At 52.0% G+C, this 16,084-nt stretch overlaps 1 protein-coding gene across 9 annotated transcripts in view; it reads left to right on the top strand.

The window, feature by feature from the left end:
• The window catches only part of SRGAP2 (SLIT-ROBO Rho GTPase activating protein 2), a 232,289-nt gene extending 216,205 nt beyond the window's left edge, over positions 1–16,084 (top strand). Inside the window, exons 18-25 of one of the 9 annotated variants that reach the window (XM_055334234.1) lie at positions 1,042–1,266; positions 4,843–4,922; positions 7,144–7,324; positions 8,896–9,042; positions 12,287–12,325; positions 12,543–12,867; positions 13,687–13,781; positions 15,156–15,286. In XM_055334234.1, coding sequence (XP_055190209.1) covers positions 1,042–1,266; positions 4,843–4,922; positions 7,144–7,324; positions 8,896–9,042; positions 12,287–12,325; positions 12,543–12,867; positions 13,687–13,776 — 1,087 coding nt within the window. In that variant the 3' untranslated portion in view covers positions 13,777–13,781; positions 15,156–15,286. Of the gene's footprint in view, positions 1–1,041; positions 1,267–4,842; positions 4,923–7,143; positions 7,325–8,128; positions 8,724–8,895; positions 9,043–9,510; positions 10,202–12,286; positions 12,326–12,542; positions 12,868–13,686; positions 13,782–15,155 lie in introns of those variants that run through there. The other 8 variants (XM_055334229.1, XM_055334228.1, XM_055334235.1 and 5 more) reach the window with 8 other exon arrangements.

Genomic DNA, 16,084 nt, shown 5'->3' with positions numbered 1-16,084 from the left:
TGGGTGTGGAATACACTAGAAATGAACTCTGTCCAGTTCTGAAGAATACCTACTCTGATGAAGACAGCTGGGTCTCAGGCCTCTAGTTCAGCATCAGAGGGCTTTGGTTTCTCCTCAGATCTGTCTGAATCAGGTGCTGGGAACCTCTTGCTAATGCTCATGAGGGAGGCAGAACGCCTTAGAGAGCTCACCGCTCTGCAGCCTAGGGCTGGGGTCTGGGGGCAGACATCCAGAGCTGGCCGAGCCTTCAGCCCCGACAAACAGACTGGTGGGAGCCTAGTGGCTCACTGAAGGCTGGGGTCCTTGACCAAGGTTGGGGGTGTGGCCAGAGCAGCTGCTGGCTGAAAGTGGGGAGTTCCCAGGATAAATATCCAATAACAAAGTCAGACTGCATCCAGAGGAAACCTGTGCGGAAACTGAGCAGCATGCTGACCTTTTCCTGAATAAATCTTGATTGTAATAATAGAGGATTTTATGAAAATGAAAAACAATTACATTAGCTGTTCCAGAAAGAAATTCACTTGCTTGATGGACTGCAAAAGCTAATTGGTTGGCAATTTTTTTTAATAAGTCTAGAGCTTAGAATGGAATATCCCTAGTAATTTGATTATTTTGGTCTGCAAGAAGGTGCACAATGCACAATGCCTGTGTCTTCTGACCATATTATTATGAGGGCAGCCTGAGGGTGTCCATCTGCTCTGGCAGCTTAGTGGGTTGGTGTGTGGGAGCCGTCTCAGCCCTCAAAGTAATGTGTTCTCAAGTCAGGGGAGATCTGGCGGAGAAGGTATGGAGCAGGGCTGACCATGGGGTGGCGAGTAGAATTTGAATGGGGAGCTGACAAGAGAGAGGTTGCTCCTGAGTGACCAACCTGGTGGTCATTCTCTTCTCCACCCAGACTTTCTAGAAGGGCTCTGAGGCCCAGAAAAGCAGGTGGCAGCTTGTGGAACTTGTGCTCTTGTTCTTGGCAGTGCCTCCCACGATTGTGTTTTCTGGGCATTCATGCGAGTGCTCTCCAGCTTGCCCTCTTCCCTTCTCGTCCAGTTTATCACAGTTCAGTGAAGAGAACATGATGGACCCCTACAACCTCGCCATCTGCTTCGGGCCCTCACTGATGTCGGTGCCTGAGGGCCACGACCAGGTGTCCTGCCAAGCCCACGTGAACGAGCTGATCAAAACCACCATCATCCAGCATGAGAACATCTTCCCAACCCCCAGGGAGCTGGAGGGCCCCATCTACAGCAGAGGAGGAAGCACAGAGGACTACTGGTAGGGGGCTCTGGGCTGGAGAGGGGGAGGGCATCCCCAGTACACACCGGTGTGGCAGCCAGATGGCCAAGCGAGACCCGAGGGAAACACCCAGATCCTCTCAGCCTCCCACTCCCAGGCAGTGCAAGCTGCCAGGATCTGGGGGTGGTGCTGGCAGTACCCCCACCTCGGCCTGACCTACAGAGTGAGTGCCACTTTGTGCCACCTCCCTGGGGTTTTTTTTTTATGAGTTTTTAGTGGTGAGGAACATTCTGGAAAGTAATGACAACAATAATAGGAATATTAATAATCTCCAGGAAAGGAAAATGTAGAAAGTTGTATTTAGAACAGCCGTTTGTCAGTGAACAGTGTCTGTCAGGCTCCTGCTCTGTGGTGTGCCCTGTAAGAGACACAAGCCTGGATCCCAGAAATAAGAATTTCTTTCCTCTTGTGAAGAGTGTAGACATGAGGCATAATTTCCTCAGTGTGGGTTTGTACACTGACAATTGAGAGTGATCACAGAGATTTGTGAAGAAAAAAGGGGGTAAGCTCCGTTTTCGGCGGGGTAGGCATACTTCCATCCTAAAGCGAGTTGCAATCCTACCGGGCGAGGTCTTTCGTGACCTAGCCTGGGAACAGAAGTATAAAAGGAATCCCTAGGGCACATCTCTACTAGACCCCCTGTTAGACAATTGACAAATGACTATTTCCATGTTGCAGATGCAGTCACTGTAACCTAGAGAGGCCGGTGACGATCCTAGGCCATCACAGTGGTGGGGATTCCAACCCCAAAGGGTCTTAGTACAGGACACCATCCAGGACCCCTCACGACACCCCAGGGTACCACTTACAGTGTCATCTTCCCGTCAAACACTACCTCTCTCTTTTACCCCCTAATGTCCCTTACCTCCTCCATCCCCACCCCACATGCCTGTTAGCCCATCTTCCCCCTCGAGTGGTGCTTCAGCCTGGGCTGAAAGCCTCAGCCAGCCCAAATCGGATTCCATCTGAACTCAACATCTGGAACCAGGTCAGCAGCCCCATTGCTATCCACTAAGGTAGGGAGGACAGCAGAGGTATCTACTTAATTAGAGGCCAGTGAGTCCATGCCTCTCCCTGATGGCCACAGAAGGAACCTCTTGCCTGAGGAGTGGAGACTGGTATTTGTGTGTCTGTGCATATAAAACTACCACGGACACCCCTGGGTTGGGTCTTGACCGCTGTCCTGCAGATCCCAGAGGCTGGAGAAACCTATGCTTGCCAGCTCGGAGAGAAAGCTTTTTGTCACTGCCAGATGGTTGGTGGGGACGGGGGACGTTGTTCAGGTCTCAGCCTGCGAGCTGAGGAGCTCCAGGGAGCTGTCCTTGTGCACATGACTGGGAGAGTTGGTTTCTCTCTCGCTTGTGGGTTAAGAAGCTGTGGACTAGGGTTCCCGGTGCCTGCTTTATGTTCCTTCCAAAGCGTTTCCTCACTTCTCAGATATCTCTGGACCGATCCCAGGACACAGAGCCCCCCATGCCCCTGGTCCCCCAGAGTCATTGTCGGGGTGGCTGGCAGGGGCAGAGACGGGGGCACCTTCTGCCAATTCTTGCCAAAGCATCTCCACCCCCCTCACCCCCGCTGCTGTTTGTTCTGCATCCGAAATTTATTAGCAACCTCAGGAAAAACCACAAGATTAGTCAGGGAATGTTACTACCACAGACTGGGTGGGAAGCCAGAAGCACCCAGGGATCGAGAGTAGGTGACCTTGGGTAAGAAGGACCATCTGACTGCTGGACTCATACCCACACTGAAGGCTCCCAGCCTCTCTTCCTCGGGAGGAGAAGTGCCAGTGAAGCAGGAGATAAGATAGATGAAGGAGGAGGGGAGGGGGTGGCACAGGGGATGCTAGAGCCTGAGAATCCTGGAGGATGGCTAGGAAGAGGGAGCTCCTAGCTGCTTGGCCTCCCTGCCGCTGTGGAGAAGAGAGGCCCATCCCACTTCACCATGCTTCCCAAGGCCTGATGCAAAAATTCAGTTTCCTAGGGCTGCCTGCTGTTGGGCCGGTTGGGCTTCCTCAGACCGCAGGCATCGATGGGCTGAGGTGTTGCTGAGGTGTGGCTGTGGGACAGCGTAGGAGTCTGTCGCTAGAATTGGCCTTAGAGAAGCATCATTTTGCCTTTATGTTAGAGCAGGAGTTTTCCAAGTGGAGTCCTTGGACCAACAGCACCTACGTAACACAGGACTGGCTAGGAACACATACACTCTGGCTCCGCCCAGCCCTTGAGAATTAGAAAGTCTAGGGGTGAGGCAGCCCACTTTTAACAAGCCATCCAGGACTCCCTAAAGTTTGAAAATTGTTGCCTCGGTGGATGGCCACGTAAGTAAACCTGGAACTCTGGAGGGAACTGAGGTTCCGCCTTGTCACCCCACCCTTAGGGCCCCAAGGGGCTCTAAAAGGTCATGAAACTCAGCAGAGGGCTTTTCGGCCCAGTAAACAGTGAAAAATTGTGCCCATGTTTTTTGATAAGGAGGAATCCGTGTTGATGTGCTCCCAGGATATTCTCTGGAGTCTGGAGAACCTCCTTGGAACTGACTTCTGAACTGGTCCCTGGTCTTTGAGGAGATTTTCAGAGTGAAAGACCCATCCCCAGGGGAGGGAGAGGCTATAGGCTCAAAGGTAGGAACCGTGAGGCCAGGTGGTGGATGGAGGAGGTGATAATGCTTCCGTAGAATTGCCTAGAAAAGCTCCCTTGTTTTTGTCTGTTTCTCAGGAAGTCAGAACTTCCTGGTGTCCATCCCCATCCACTCTCATGTCCACAAGCCAGGAGACGAGGAGCAGAAATGTCTTTCCTAGTAACTTCCCTGGCCATTTTCCATTCTCAACCCTGGATGATTTTAGACTCTGAACTGTTGAAGAACTTGACTAGCTTGCATGTCCTGCCCTCTCGCAGAGTCCAGCCCACGGCAGGCTCTTCTTCTCCCTCTGATTTACCTCCCATTCTCTCACCCGTACACAAACCAAACCACAAAGCCTAGAGACAGAAGCAAAATGAAAAAGAAGGGAAGGAAGGCCACTTACTAAGCCGTCCGCCATGTCTCTGAATCCTCACACAGCTCTGTGACGCATACAGACCACTATCCTCAATTCACTGATTAGGTGGCTGTGGCTTGAAAGAGTTTCACTGCCTTGCCCAGGATCACACAGTTACCAAGTGTCGGGGCTGATTTTCAGGCTCTCTTGTGTCCCATGCCAAGGCCTAGTTAGTGTTCTCTTCCTCTTGCTCTGTTCAGGGATCTATTCACCTCGAGAAACAGCCCCAGAGAATTTGAGCTGTTCTGTATTTTCGAAAAGACTTATTTTGTAGATTCAAAGGGAGTTCCCTCTGTCTCAGGATATTCTAAGTCCCAGGCGGTCTCAGTTTTTCAGCAGGGGCTAGATAGACTGGAGAACCCCGGGAGCCTTGTCTTTCATCAGCATTGTCTGTAGTGAGCAATTAGGATGTAGGGAGCGGGAGATGGTTTTTGAGCCCTTGCTCCAAGGAAGCTGCTTGAAGGAAAAGACAAGAATTTGGTCAGCGAGGGCTGAGGTCCCCATGACTCTTGGTTCTGTTGCAGTGACAGCCCTCATGGAGAGACTACCTCGGCTGAGGACTCAACCCAGGACGTGACCGCAGAACACCACACGAGTGATGATGGTACGGGGCCCTGCTTCCGGGGCAGTGGGGCCACCGGGGGTGAAATCACGGAAGGGAGGGATCATGTAGCCTCTGCTCCCAGTGCTCCTTCCTGCTCAGCAGCCCCCTGAAGACAGGCAGCGGGCTCTCCTGTCTCTAATTTTCATTGCTTCCTTTCGTTGGAGAGACAGCCCACCTTCCCAACCAGAATGGTCTCTATGTTCAACCAGAGATGGAGAGAGAGACCTTTCTGAGCCTTTCAAGCTTCTCGCCTCAACTCCCTATGCCCCTCACCCACCTCCTAGCTCCTTGTCTCGCCTGCCTGTCTTGCTCGCATTGATGTTGGTCCCCTCTCACAGCCTGGACTCCTGCCAGGTAGCTGGAGACCAAAATCAAGGAGAGCTCGTTTGAAAATACTGTAAGCCTGGGGAACAGAGAAGCTGGGTGCCAAGAACCCAACAGAAGCAAGCCAGAGGGGAGTGGGACTCAGGATGTAGAAACCACACACTTTCATGCCTGCTGACTGGAAAAATTGACCCTTTCCAAAGTACAGACATGCGAGCGCTGTGCAGCCTGGCCGGGTGTGCGTCGAGAGGTGGAATGCACAGCTGTCACCACAGGCCCCTCGGCAGCGCCCATGATTTATTAGGGTCTGTCCAGCCAGCACGCTTCCCCTCCTTCCAACAGTTCCACACCTCCATTTCTGGACCACTTGGGCTCTTGGAAGACTCAGCAGCTGACAAGGGGCCTCAGAATTTTCTGGGCATGAGAATGAAATGGCACAGTCTGTGGAGCTTTCCCCGCTTTCCACCTTGCTATGAATTCTGCAGTCCCAGGCCAGCTTTTTAGAGGAGAAAAAAAATTAGGGCTGCTTATTTGGATGCTGAAGTCAGATGGATCAATATGATAATCTGCCCCGTTACAGGAGGGGAGTAGGTGAACTAGGGAAATTTGTCCCTGCTGGGAGTTTTGTGTGTCTTATCTCTAAGACCCTAGTGAAATATAGCTATTTTATAGCTGAGAAAACAGAGGCCAGAGAGGTCAAGTGATAAGGCCCAAGGCTAGACAGAACTGAGATTTGGGATATTTAGATGGGCTTTCTCTGATGTGCTTCCTTATAGTAAAATCTCCAGCCCTGCCTATTAAGGAGCAGGCTCACCAGTCATGCTATTTGGGCATGGGCTGGCCTCTAAGCAGCCTTCCTGTCCACTACCCGGAACATCCAACTTGAACCTCAGGTTGCAGGTTTCTGGGAGCTTTATTTCTTCCTCGGTGACCTCCATCTGCTGCTCAGCACAGATAATGGTAACGATGACCAGTTAGAAAACTGGCGAATATCTACACAGTGCTGACTACAGGCTGGGCACTGTTCTAAAAGCTTTTACAAATTTCTGCTTATTGACTCCTCCTAATAACTTCATGAAAAAAGGCACTATTGTCTCCTGTCCCCAGAGGGGGAGACGAAAGCACACTCAAAAATAAAAAGACATCGCACTTGCAAACCCCTTTTAGTTTTCAAATTACTTTTATGTATGTTTTCCCATGTATTATCCACAAAATAGATTTCCATGTTTTGCGCCTTGCAAAGGGGATTGGGTGAGTTATTTTCTCCTTATGGAGACTAAAAGCTCGTGGTCTACTAGGGGGAGTGGATAACATAAATAAAATTTACCGTATTGGAAGTACCATGCAATAAATGTTCTGCAATTAATGGAGTTATTTTATGATCGGAACAGAAACGACGCATACCAATACAGCACGGCAGGTTCAGTGACAGGGTTTGGCGTAAAGATCTGTGGACACACCAGAGAAATTGCTCTTTGCCCTGAGTGGAGCTCAGCCTGTTGGGCAGTCTGACTGTACCCGAGCAAGATGAGACTCTGCACGTGTGGTTCATTTTTGCACAGAAACTGCTGAGAGAATAAAGTATTCTTTGTTTTGTTTTTTAATGATGATGTGTAAAATCGTGACTCAGTGCGCTACATCAGGAAGATGACAGAGAGAGAGATTTTAGTGGGGGGCAGAGCCTGATGAAAGGCAGGAAGGGGCACACAGGCGCTTTCAGAGTGATGGCCAGCCTCCACGGGAATCCCCAGCCTCAAGCGTAGATCGGCAGTGGCTGCTTTGTCACACCGGGTTATCTTCCCACCAGGGTGAGTTCAGCTAATTGGGCTTTTCCGCCCAGTTTCCTGAGTCTGTGGGTCCCAACAACATGTGTTTCCTTCTTTTCTGCCCCTCGCAGAGTGTGAGCCCATCGAGGCCATTGCCAAGTTTGACTACGTGGGCCGGACAGCCCGAGAACTGTCCTTCAAGAAAGGGGCATCCCTGCTGCTCTACCAGCGGGCTTCCGATGACTGGTGGGAAGGCCGGCACAATGGCATCGACGGACTCATTCCCCATCAGTACATCGTGGTCCAAGACACGTACGTTGGGTCCCCTGCCCGTCTGGGTGAGCCCCTGCTGCACTGGGGTGGGGGGGGGGGGCTTGATTTCTGCCGCCACAGGAGGCTGAGGGAGACCAACCGCTAGGGGGCGCCAACACCGTTCTTGGAAACACCCCCCCCCCCCCAAGACTCCGTGGAGGATTGTTTTTTAGCCTCTTCCCCCTGCAAATCGCTCCCCCACCCACCTCCCCCCTAGTCATTTTGGAAACTCGCCAGTGCTCGTGCTCATCCACACTTACACCTGATGAGTGATAAGGAAGAGTTATTGTTGGAGCACTTACATTTCCTTCTGGAAGGCTCAGGCTGGGGAAAACACTTTTACTTTTTTTTTATTTTAAACACCTATGCTCATCCCAACCAGTTGGGCCACCGATGGGGCGCTTTTCCACTTGCAAACGAAAAGTGATGCTTTGAAAAAAAAAAAAAATAAGAAAAAAATGATGCATTGCTTTTCTAGGACATCTAGTTTAAGCAGCCTTGTGGAAACGAGCCAGGTCATTTAACCAAGATGAGGTCGACGTGGGGGAGGACGGGACAAAAGGGGAGAGGACCTCGGGGAGCAAAGGGAACCGGGAACCGGCCCCAGAGAGACTTCACCAGATGGGCTGTCCGTTGGCTCCAGCTCTTTGAAGCAAAGTCTCCAGGGCAGGGGGGCTTCCCTCCCAGCCCCCCAGCAAGCCTGCCCCCCCTGCCCCTTTGCCCCGCCTCCCTGCCCCTGACGCCCCACCCCTGAATAGATGCTGTCACTGTTTTTAGCCCTTCCCTTAATATTATTTTTTAAAGGTTGATATCCTGAATGAGTCTGCACCCTCCCAGCCTCTCCCCGGCTCGTTCTGCAGGGAGATCTTCCCTCTGTTGATAACATCGCAAACCTGGTGGTCATCTGTGCGTGGACAGGACCCTCCCAAATTTAGCATTATGACTTCACTACAGGACCGAGAGAAGATGAATTGTGGGGGAGAAGGGGCTTTCTTTGTCATCAGTAGCCAGAGGGGCCGGGAGAGCAGTGGAATGACCCAGGACCGGCCTGGACGCTCTAAGCAGGGCTCGATGCTCGACGACTGAGTGTGCCGGTGTCCTGCCTCAACGCCGGCATCTCCAGAGCCAGCACAGAGCAGCCTGTCCTTGCCCCGCAGGGCTCGGGACCTCAGCAGATAAACCGCAACCTGGACGGGCCGCCTCCTTCTCCAGAAGGTGGCCCCGGCACCGCTGCCCCAGGAAAGCTGCGTGGGGTAGAAGGCGGATGCCTCCAAGCCAGGTGTCCCCCTAGCTCAGCTCTCCGGCGACGCTGAGGATCCCACAGAACGCAGCGGGATTATTTATTTTTATTTAAACTACCCTCCAAAGGCCCTTAGCTTTTGGCACAGTCTGTTTGCAGAGCTAGCCCAGCCAGGTGTCACCGCTGCCTCCGGGGTCGCGCGCTGTGTGTGTGTGTGTGTGTGTGTGTGTGTGTGTCTCGGGGGGCCATCTTGCCGATTTAACACTGCTTTTTGTGTTGTTGTTGTTGTTCTTCCCCCATCCTCCCTGCCTGCCTGCCCCTTCGCCCCCAGCGAGGACGGTGTCGTGGAGAGGTCCAGCCCCAAGTCTGAGATTGAGGTCATTTCTGAGCCACCTGAAGAAAAGGTGACAGCCAGAGCGGGGGCCAGCTGTCCCAGTGGGGGTCATGTAGCCGATATTTATCTTGCAAACATCAACAAGTAAGCTCTGCTTTTCATTTTCTGCTCCCCTGAATGCCTTGTGACCCCCAGCCTCACCGTCCGGCCTCCCTCTCTGAGCCTGTGCTGCATGTAGGGCTCCCCGCACTCCCCCACACACCCTCAGGCCTAACATCGCATGTGCTCACTGCTGCTGCAGGGTGGACAGGGCTGAGGAGGCTTCCACAGGCCCCACCGGCAGGTCCCCGGGCTCCGGCCAGCTGCCGCCCTGCTGTGGAAGGGTGCCCCAGCCTGGGTTTCTGCAGCATCTGTCAGCTCGGGCCTCCCCGGCCCCATCTGACTACTAAAACTTGGCCAAAGCTTTGGTCACTTTATGCAACTTGGTTTTATACTGTTTCTCAGAGGTGCCTTCTCTTTTCCAATTCCTGCCCAAATAATAGTTTTTGATGTCTTCTTCCTGGTCCTTCCTTGTCTGTCCAAAGATCCAACATCTTGTGTGTCTTCCACTAGGCTCACGTGACCCCGGATGGGTTTATTTAGATACCATGTGTCTGTTTCCTGCCCTGTCCGGCATTCACTCCGTCAAGGAAAGGAGACTACTCTGCCCCCGCCCACCACCAGCACCCCACAACGAAAGCTTTGTCCTGAGCTTTTTAATCATTGCCTAACTGCCAGCTCCCTTCTGCCCTTTCATACCAGCAGAAATAATTGTCCGTGTTTTCCCTGTTGCTTTAGCCCTGTGTCATCCTCCCCTGTTAAGTCCATTTGCAGATTCCCATTCCTGTCCGGCAGGCTCTTAACTCTGGCCCCAGCTTTCATTGTGGCTGTGAGCAGCATCCCAGGGTTTTAACTCCACCCACACCCGATCTGGCCGGCTAGAGGGATTCCACGCCTGTGTGCTGCTGCCTCCCCTAGAGACATTCAGGTTATTGGAGAACTAATCTCATCTCAAGGGGCCAGACACCAAGTCCCAAAGCCTACCGACCTCTTTCCGCCAGACCCTGAAACTTGGCCCAGTGCCAGCGGGATGACAAGCCCCAGGGTGTTCCTGATGAATATGGATTGCAGATGATGTACAGTTTTTATTCCCCCCTGGCTTTGGAGGAATGAAATGATTTGCACATTGAAAACCTGTTAACCGTAGCCTCTGGACACTGAAACTGGAAGGAGAATAAAAGATGCTTGTTGTTTTGAAACTGCACCAGGTCGCCCAGATCTCTTGGCTTTCTTCCAACCAGACGGTAGCAGGGGGAGTGGTTGGGGCACGTGGCTCTCTTCCATCTTTCACCCTCAAGTTAGCAAAGTAGCTGATTCAGCTCACTTAGTGTAGGTATAATTTAAGTCAGACCAGTAAAAAAGAATGAGGATTTTATTTCCTTCCCTCCAGCGTAATGCCCTGCTGGGAGGGCGAGCTAATAAAAAGTAACTGTGGACTAATCACATTTTTTTTCTTTATTTACAAGTCTGTGTTAATTATAAGCCTATAATCATAAGGTTGTAAGCCTCTAATTAACCCAGAAACTGAGGTGGGGTTGGTGGAGGGAGAGTTAAATAATTAGTTAGGTACATGTTTCTAAGCCATCATATATGTGCTGCCATTTGTACAAAGAAATTGTAAAGGATAATAGCCGAACTAGTCAGAAGGTGAACACCAGGTGGAAAGTCAAGGCGGTTCCCTTGAACTCCTTCCTTGGTGATGTCAGGACGGGGTTCTCAGAGGATGTGGTCTCCCCAGACACCAGCTAGTCAGTGGGTGAGTGGCAGCCCCTGAGGAGTGACTCTGCCCTTCCAGCCTCGCTGCCTGCCCCACACGTCGCTCCTTCCCAGGGCCCCGGGTTCTTGCACACCCCTGGACCTTCACATCTGCTGCCTCCTCCCTCTGATCAGCTCCTCCTCTCCCTTCAAGACATAGTCAGAAGGTTTACCTCCTTGGGGAAGCCTTGCTAACACCCCCGAGGGCCGCCTAACCACCTGAGTTAGGTGCCCTCGTTCTGTAGTCCCACAGTAGCTTGAGCGTCTCTCGGGACTCAAGCTGCACTCGGATAAACCACCAGGCTGAGCATCTTGAAACCAAGAGCTCTGCCTTCCTCTCCTCACGTCCCAGGGGCCTGGCCAGGGACCTGGCACACACCAGCCACTCCACAATCTGCCCCCTCAGCAGTTTGAGCTTTGTGAGTCAGCCATCCTCAAGTGGAAAGAGGAAATCAGCCAGGGAGCTATTCGGGCGTGGCATTCAATTTAACCTCACACGTATAGCGAGGGCCCACTGCCGTGCCAAGCGCCCGTGCTGGTTATTCAGAGGTGAATAATACAGTGCCTGGCCTCCGTGCTCATTCCCGCAAGGTGAATACCATAGAGACAGGTAACAAAAAAGCAGTGCCATCGAGGCTCTGAAGGGAACAAAAGCAGGAGTGTGTGCTTCTGCCTGCCGTTGGAGTTGGGGTACCAGGGAACACTTTGCAGGGGAAGTCATTTCAGCTGAGCCACATAAGACTCTGAGAACATCCTTCTGCTCGAGAATGGCTGACACCCAAGGCTAAACGGCCTGAGCAGGCAGCTTCAGGAAATGTGTGCCAGGTTCCACGCTGGCCCCGAAGTAGAAGACCTAACCAGTGAACGGGACCAGGACTGGGTTAGGACACTGACTCTGCCACACAGACTAGCTCCTTATCTCCAGTCCCTACCCCTTCCATCTCAATGCCTGCCTCAGCCTTAGTCGCCCGTAGTAGGTTCCGGATCAGAGTTGCTCCGCTGCACCTCCCAAACCAGAAGTTGTATTGCTTCTTAGGCTAGGTCCTTAAGGATCTGATCCCAAGAAAAAAATGAAATTATTCAGCAGTAGGCAACACCCATACTACTAGGACTCTGCCAAGCTGTCTTGTATGAGAGTCTCAGTGGTCTGAAGGAGACTGGCCCAGAGCCAGGGTTCAGCCCAGTGCTGGGTGACTTAGGGTCATGTAGATGTATTTCCACCCTAAGAAAATGCACAAACTTGGCCCCAACCCTGCAGCACTGCAGCCTCTTTAAAAAGACCCTGTTCCATGTTTGCAAATAAGAAGCAACAACAGCTTCTTGCCAGAGCCCAAAATGATTACAGTCCTGTAGTTGGCCAAGAAACATGCTAGAAGTTGGAAAAATCAGCTCTCCTCTTGCGTTCATGGTGATGATGAGAGTTTTCCTCCCACCTGGGCCTTAGTGTCTGTTCAGAGCAGGTCATGGAGGGGGCCTTTCTGTGAATCTGTCCCCCCTTAGAAACTTTCCCTTAATCAGACATTTTTCCTGGCAGCACCTTACATCTTGACAACTCAAAGCCCACGACCACCAAGTAAGTATCCGTTTCTCCTTTGCCCAGGTTGGGGGTGGCAGGGGAACGGAGGCACAGAGACAGCAAGGGGGAAGGTAAAGCCAAGGAGAGAACATGCTGTGTGTCCCTCTCCTTCCAGAAGTCCCTGGATGCCAACACCTGCCCCACTCTCACTCATCCCAGCTTCCTCGAGGCCAGGGCTCCCTGATCACACTGCCCTTTCTGTTTGTGATTGAAGGCAAAGGAAGCGGCCAGAATCTGGGAGCATCCGGAAAACATTTCGGAGCGACAGCCATGGGCTGAGTAGTTCCCTGACTGACTCTGCCTCCCCGGGGGTGGGGGCTAGCTGCCGCCCATCTTCCCAGCCCATCATGAGCCAGAGTCTCCCCAAGGAAGGGCCAGATAAGTGTTCCATCAGTGGGCATGGGAGCCTCAACTCCATCAGCCGCCACTCGTCCCTGAAGAATCGGCTGGACAGTCCACAGATCCGGAAGACAGTGACAGCAGGAAGGTCAAAGAGCTTCAATAACCATCGGCCTGTGGATCCTGAGGTCATTGCACAGGTAACTGGGGGCTTCTGGACACACAGCTGGCCTGTCTACGTTTGTCACTACTGCGTAGTGCAGCCCACATTCATTACGACAGGCCTTGAAACAGCGGCTTTGTACATCACATACCAGGTTCAGAGGCTGCTGGATATCTGGACCCCACAATGCAGCTCTCTAAGCAATTTGCCAACCCCACTAACCCAAGAAGAATTCAAAGACAGAATAAACGAATTCGGACTTCTGGCTCATGTTCAGGCTGTTTGCAAGGGGCTGTATGTTTTATTTTTTTTTTAAGATTTCATTTATTTATTCATGAGAGACACAGAAAGAGACGCAGAGACATAGGCAGAGGAAGAAGCAGGCTCCTCGCAGGGAGCCCGTTGTGGGACTTGATCCCTGGACCCAGGATCACACCGTGAGCTGAAGGCAGACGCTCAACCGCTGAGCCACCCAGGCGTCCCGGGAGTGTACATTTTAAAGCAAATAATTAGTCTTTTGTTGGAGTCCATTCTGCCTAGGTTTCAGGTCTTGAGAGGGTGGTAGGCTTTAGTGAAGCTGCCCGATTGTTGAGGCTCAGATGTAGTTCTGGCCGTATTTTTCTGCCACCCTGCCCATCCCCCTCTCCTGTTCCCTGAGGCTAATCTCTCATCCATAATGGGAGGTAGAAGATCAATCATTAATCTGCTCCTGTTTTGACAGCCCCAAAATACTCTGCTGGCAGGGTTTCCAGCCCAAGGCTTCAGATGGCAGTGGCAATGAGCTCCCTGGTTACAGGGTCTTCCTTCCATGTATGCACACCACACTGACAAGTCTCTGTTTTCCGTGAAACATTAGCGATCCAGCCCCACCTCTAAAACTCCGACTTCCGGGGCCACTCCAGGCAGTTCACTCAGACGCCTCTCCCAACTCTATAATTTTCATTAGACCAGGTAGGAGCTACGGGCTCCCCGTTGCCCTCTTATCTTTCAACTGAGTTGAGATTCTTGTCACCCCATCTTCCAGGGGGCGATAGAGGCTGCCTATGGTCTCTATTGAGATGCTCTGCTTCGGGAAGGCGAACCTGGCGAGCATAGTATTAAGCTTGGGGCCTGAGATATCTTGCTTGGCTAACCCTCCATTTCTGCGCCCCTACCTGAGCTCTTGGCTGCGACCTGCCTTGCACCGCGGGAACCCTCCTCCCAGCTCCCCCCTGAGCCAGGGCTCAGTAGGAATGTTAGACTACATTCCTGGCACAGACCCCCCCCCCCCCCAGCTGTAGAGTGGGACTGAGGAGGGAGATGATGAAGTTCTTCCTGAGCAGTGTTAACGCTTCAGAACATCATGGGGGTGAGTAAAAATCAGTGTCAGCAGAAAGAAAGCGTGGTTCACCCCGTAAGGGCCAAGGCCTTTGCTTGGAACGTGTCATCTTTCCAAGTGAGCCTGATTCCAAGGGAGGAGCCCTGTGGTGGTTTGAGGGGTGCCGGACACAAGGGTGTGAGAAGGCTGGGAGGGAACTGGGAGGTCTCCCTGAGGGGCAGCTGGCTGTGGATGGAGGGTCTTTGGTTCTGCTATTCTTGAGAGCCGGTTTGTTCCACTGTGACTGGAAAGAGCTGATTTACCTGTGTGGGCTCTGGCTCCCCCTCCTGGTCGCTCCTTGGTCCCCTCCCCTGGTGATGGTAGAAGGAAATGGCTTCCTCAAGTGGGCACTCCAGTGGGTGGGGTGGGGTGGGGTGCGGTGAGGTGGGGCAAGGGAAGGGGAGGGCGGGGGTGGGAGCACTGGGAGGTGTCCTGATGAATATTCAAGGTCAGGGTCTGGAACCTTTCCTGACCTTTGGCTTTGAAGTCCAAGAAAACGAAGATCATACCACATCTCTACCATTTAGTCAAAAATGGTTTATTATGTACAATTTCAAGCATACACAAAAGTAGAAAGAATTGGATAGTAAATCCCATGTACTTGCCACCAAATTCCTGGCCACTGTTAGTTCACCCAACTTTCTCCTCCCCACTGGATTATATGTCATTTCACCAGAAATATTTTAGTGCATATCTCCAAAACCTGAGGACTTTATTTAAAATAACATTTCAGCCATTTTTTTCTAAAGGCAAAAAAAAAAAAAAAAAATCTCGTGATAATGAAAATCCCTTTTTCCCCCTTCCCCACATTCTGAACATTTGTATGTTTAAGAATTTTGGCCAAGTAAAATAATCTGGACATCTCCCTCCAGTTGGTTTTTTCGTGATTTGGCCTATGGTGTTGAAACAGGGTCCTTGGGGACTTCTCCCTACAGCAGCCTCACCTCCTCCTTTTTCCTGTTTTGCAGGATATTGAGGCAACTATGAACTCTGCCCTGAATGAGCTGCGTGAGCTAGAGCGGCAGAGCAGTGTCAAGCACACCCCCGATGTGGTTCTGGACACCTTGGAGCCCCTCAAGACCTCGCCAGTGGTGGCCCCCACATCGGAGCCCTCCAGCCCCCTGCACACCCAGCTCCTCAAGGACCCCGAGCCCGCCTTCCAGCGCAGTGCCAGTACTGCGGGGGACATCGCCTGCGCCTTCCGGCCTGTCAAGTCTGTCAAGATGGCCGCCCCTGTTAAGCCGCCAGCTACACGACCCAAGCCCACCGTCTTCCCCAAAACAAATGCCACTAGCCCTGGTGTCAACTCCTCATCTTCCCCACAGTCCACTGACAAGTCTTGTACTGTCTGAAGGATATAATTTAATTGTTCTAGACAAGGGGACTGAAGGGACTGACTGTTATTAAAAAAAAAATCTTCCTATTTAACTAGCTTGGGGACTTCAGTTGAAAATTAGATTCTAAGTTGTTCTTGCAGGAATTAGCCTTCCCGTCACCCATAACCTTGAGAATGAAGCCCTCGTTATCACCCTGCCTTGCCCTTCCCACTGCCCTCTGCTGCTCCCCGTCGTCGTAATCCAGCCAGCTGCAGTACATACTGTCCTTAGGTTAGCCAGAGATAGATTTTTTCCATTATCAGGTCACTGTGAAATCTGGCACGGCAAGTCATGAGGACACGGGCTCAAGGCTCCGTCCCCTCAGACACGGGGGATGCCTGACCAGATGGTTGGCTACCGACAGCCAGCTTTCAGTGGCATCTTGTTTTGGGTACTGACTTTAGGGAACCATATATAGTCCATTCTCATTACACACACACACACACACACACACACACACACACACACACGTTTTCCTGGTCTCCGGCATGTGTAGCCTCTCCTGGTCCCAGACCAGTCTC

The sequence above is a fragment of the Nyctereutes procyonoides genome, unplaced genomic scaffold (assembly GCF_905146905.1).
Source record: "Nyctereutes procyonoides isolate TBG_1078 unplaced genomic scaffold, NYPRO_anot_genome, whole genome shotgun sequence".
Lineage (NCBI taxonomy): Eukaryota > Metazoa > Chordata > Mammalia > Carnivora > Canidae > Nyctereutes > Nyctereutes procyonoides.
Note: the sequence above shows the minus strand (reverse complement) of the source record. Positions and strands in the feature narration are given on the sequence as shown.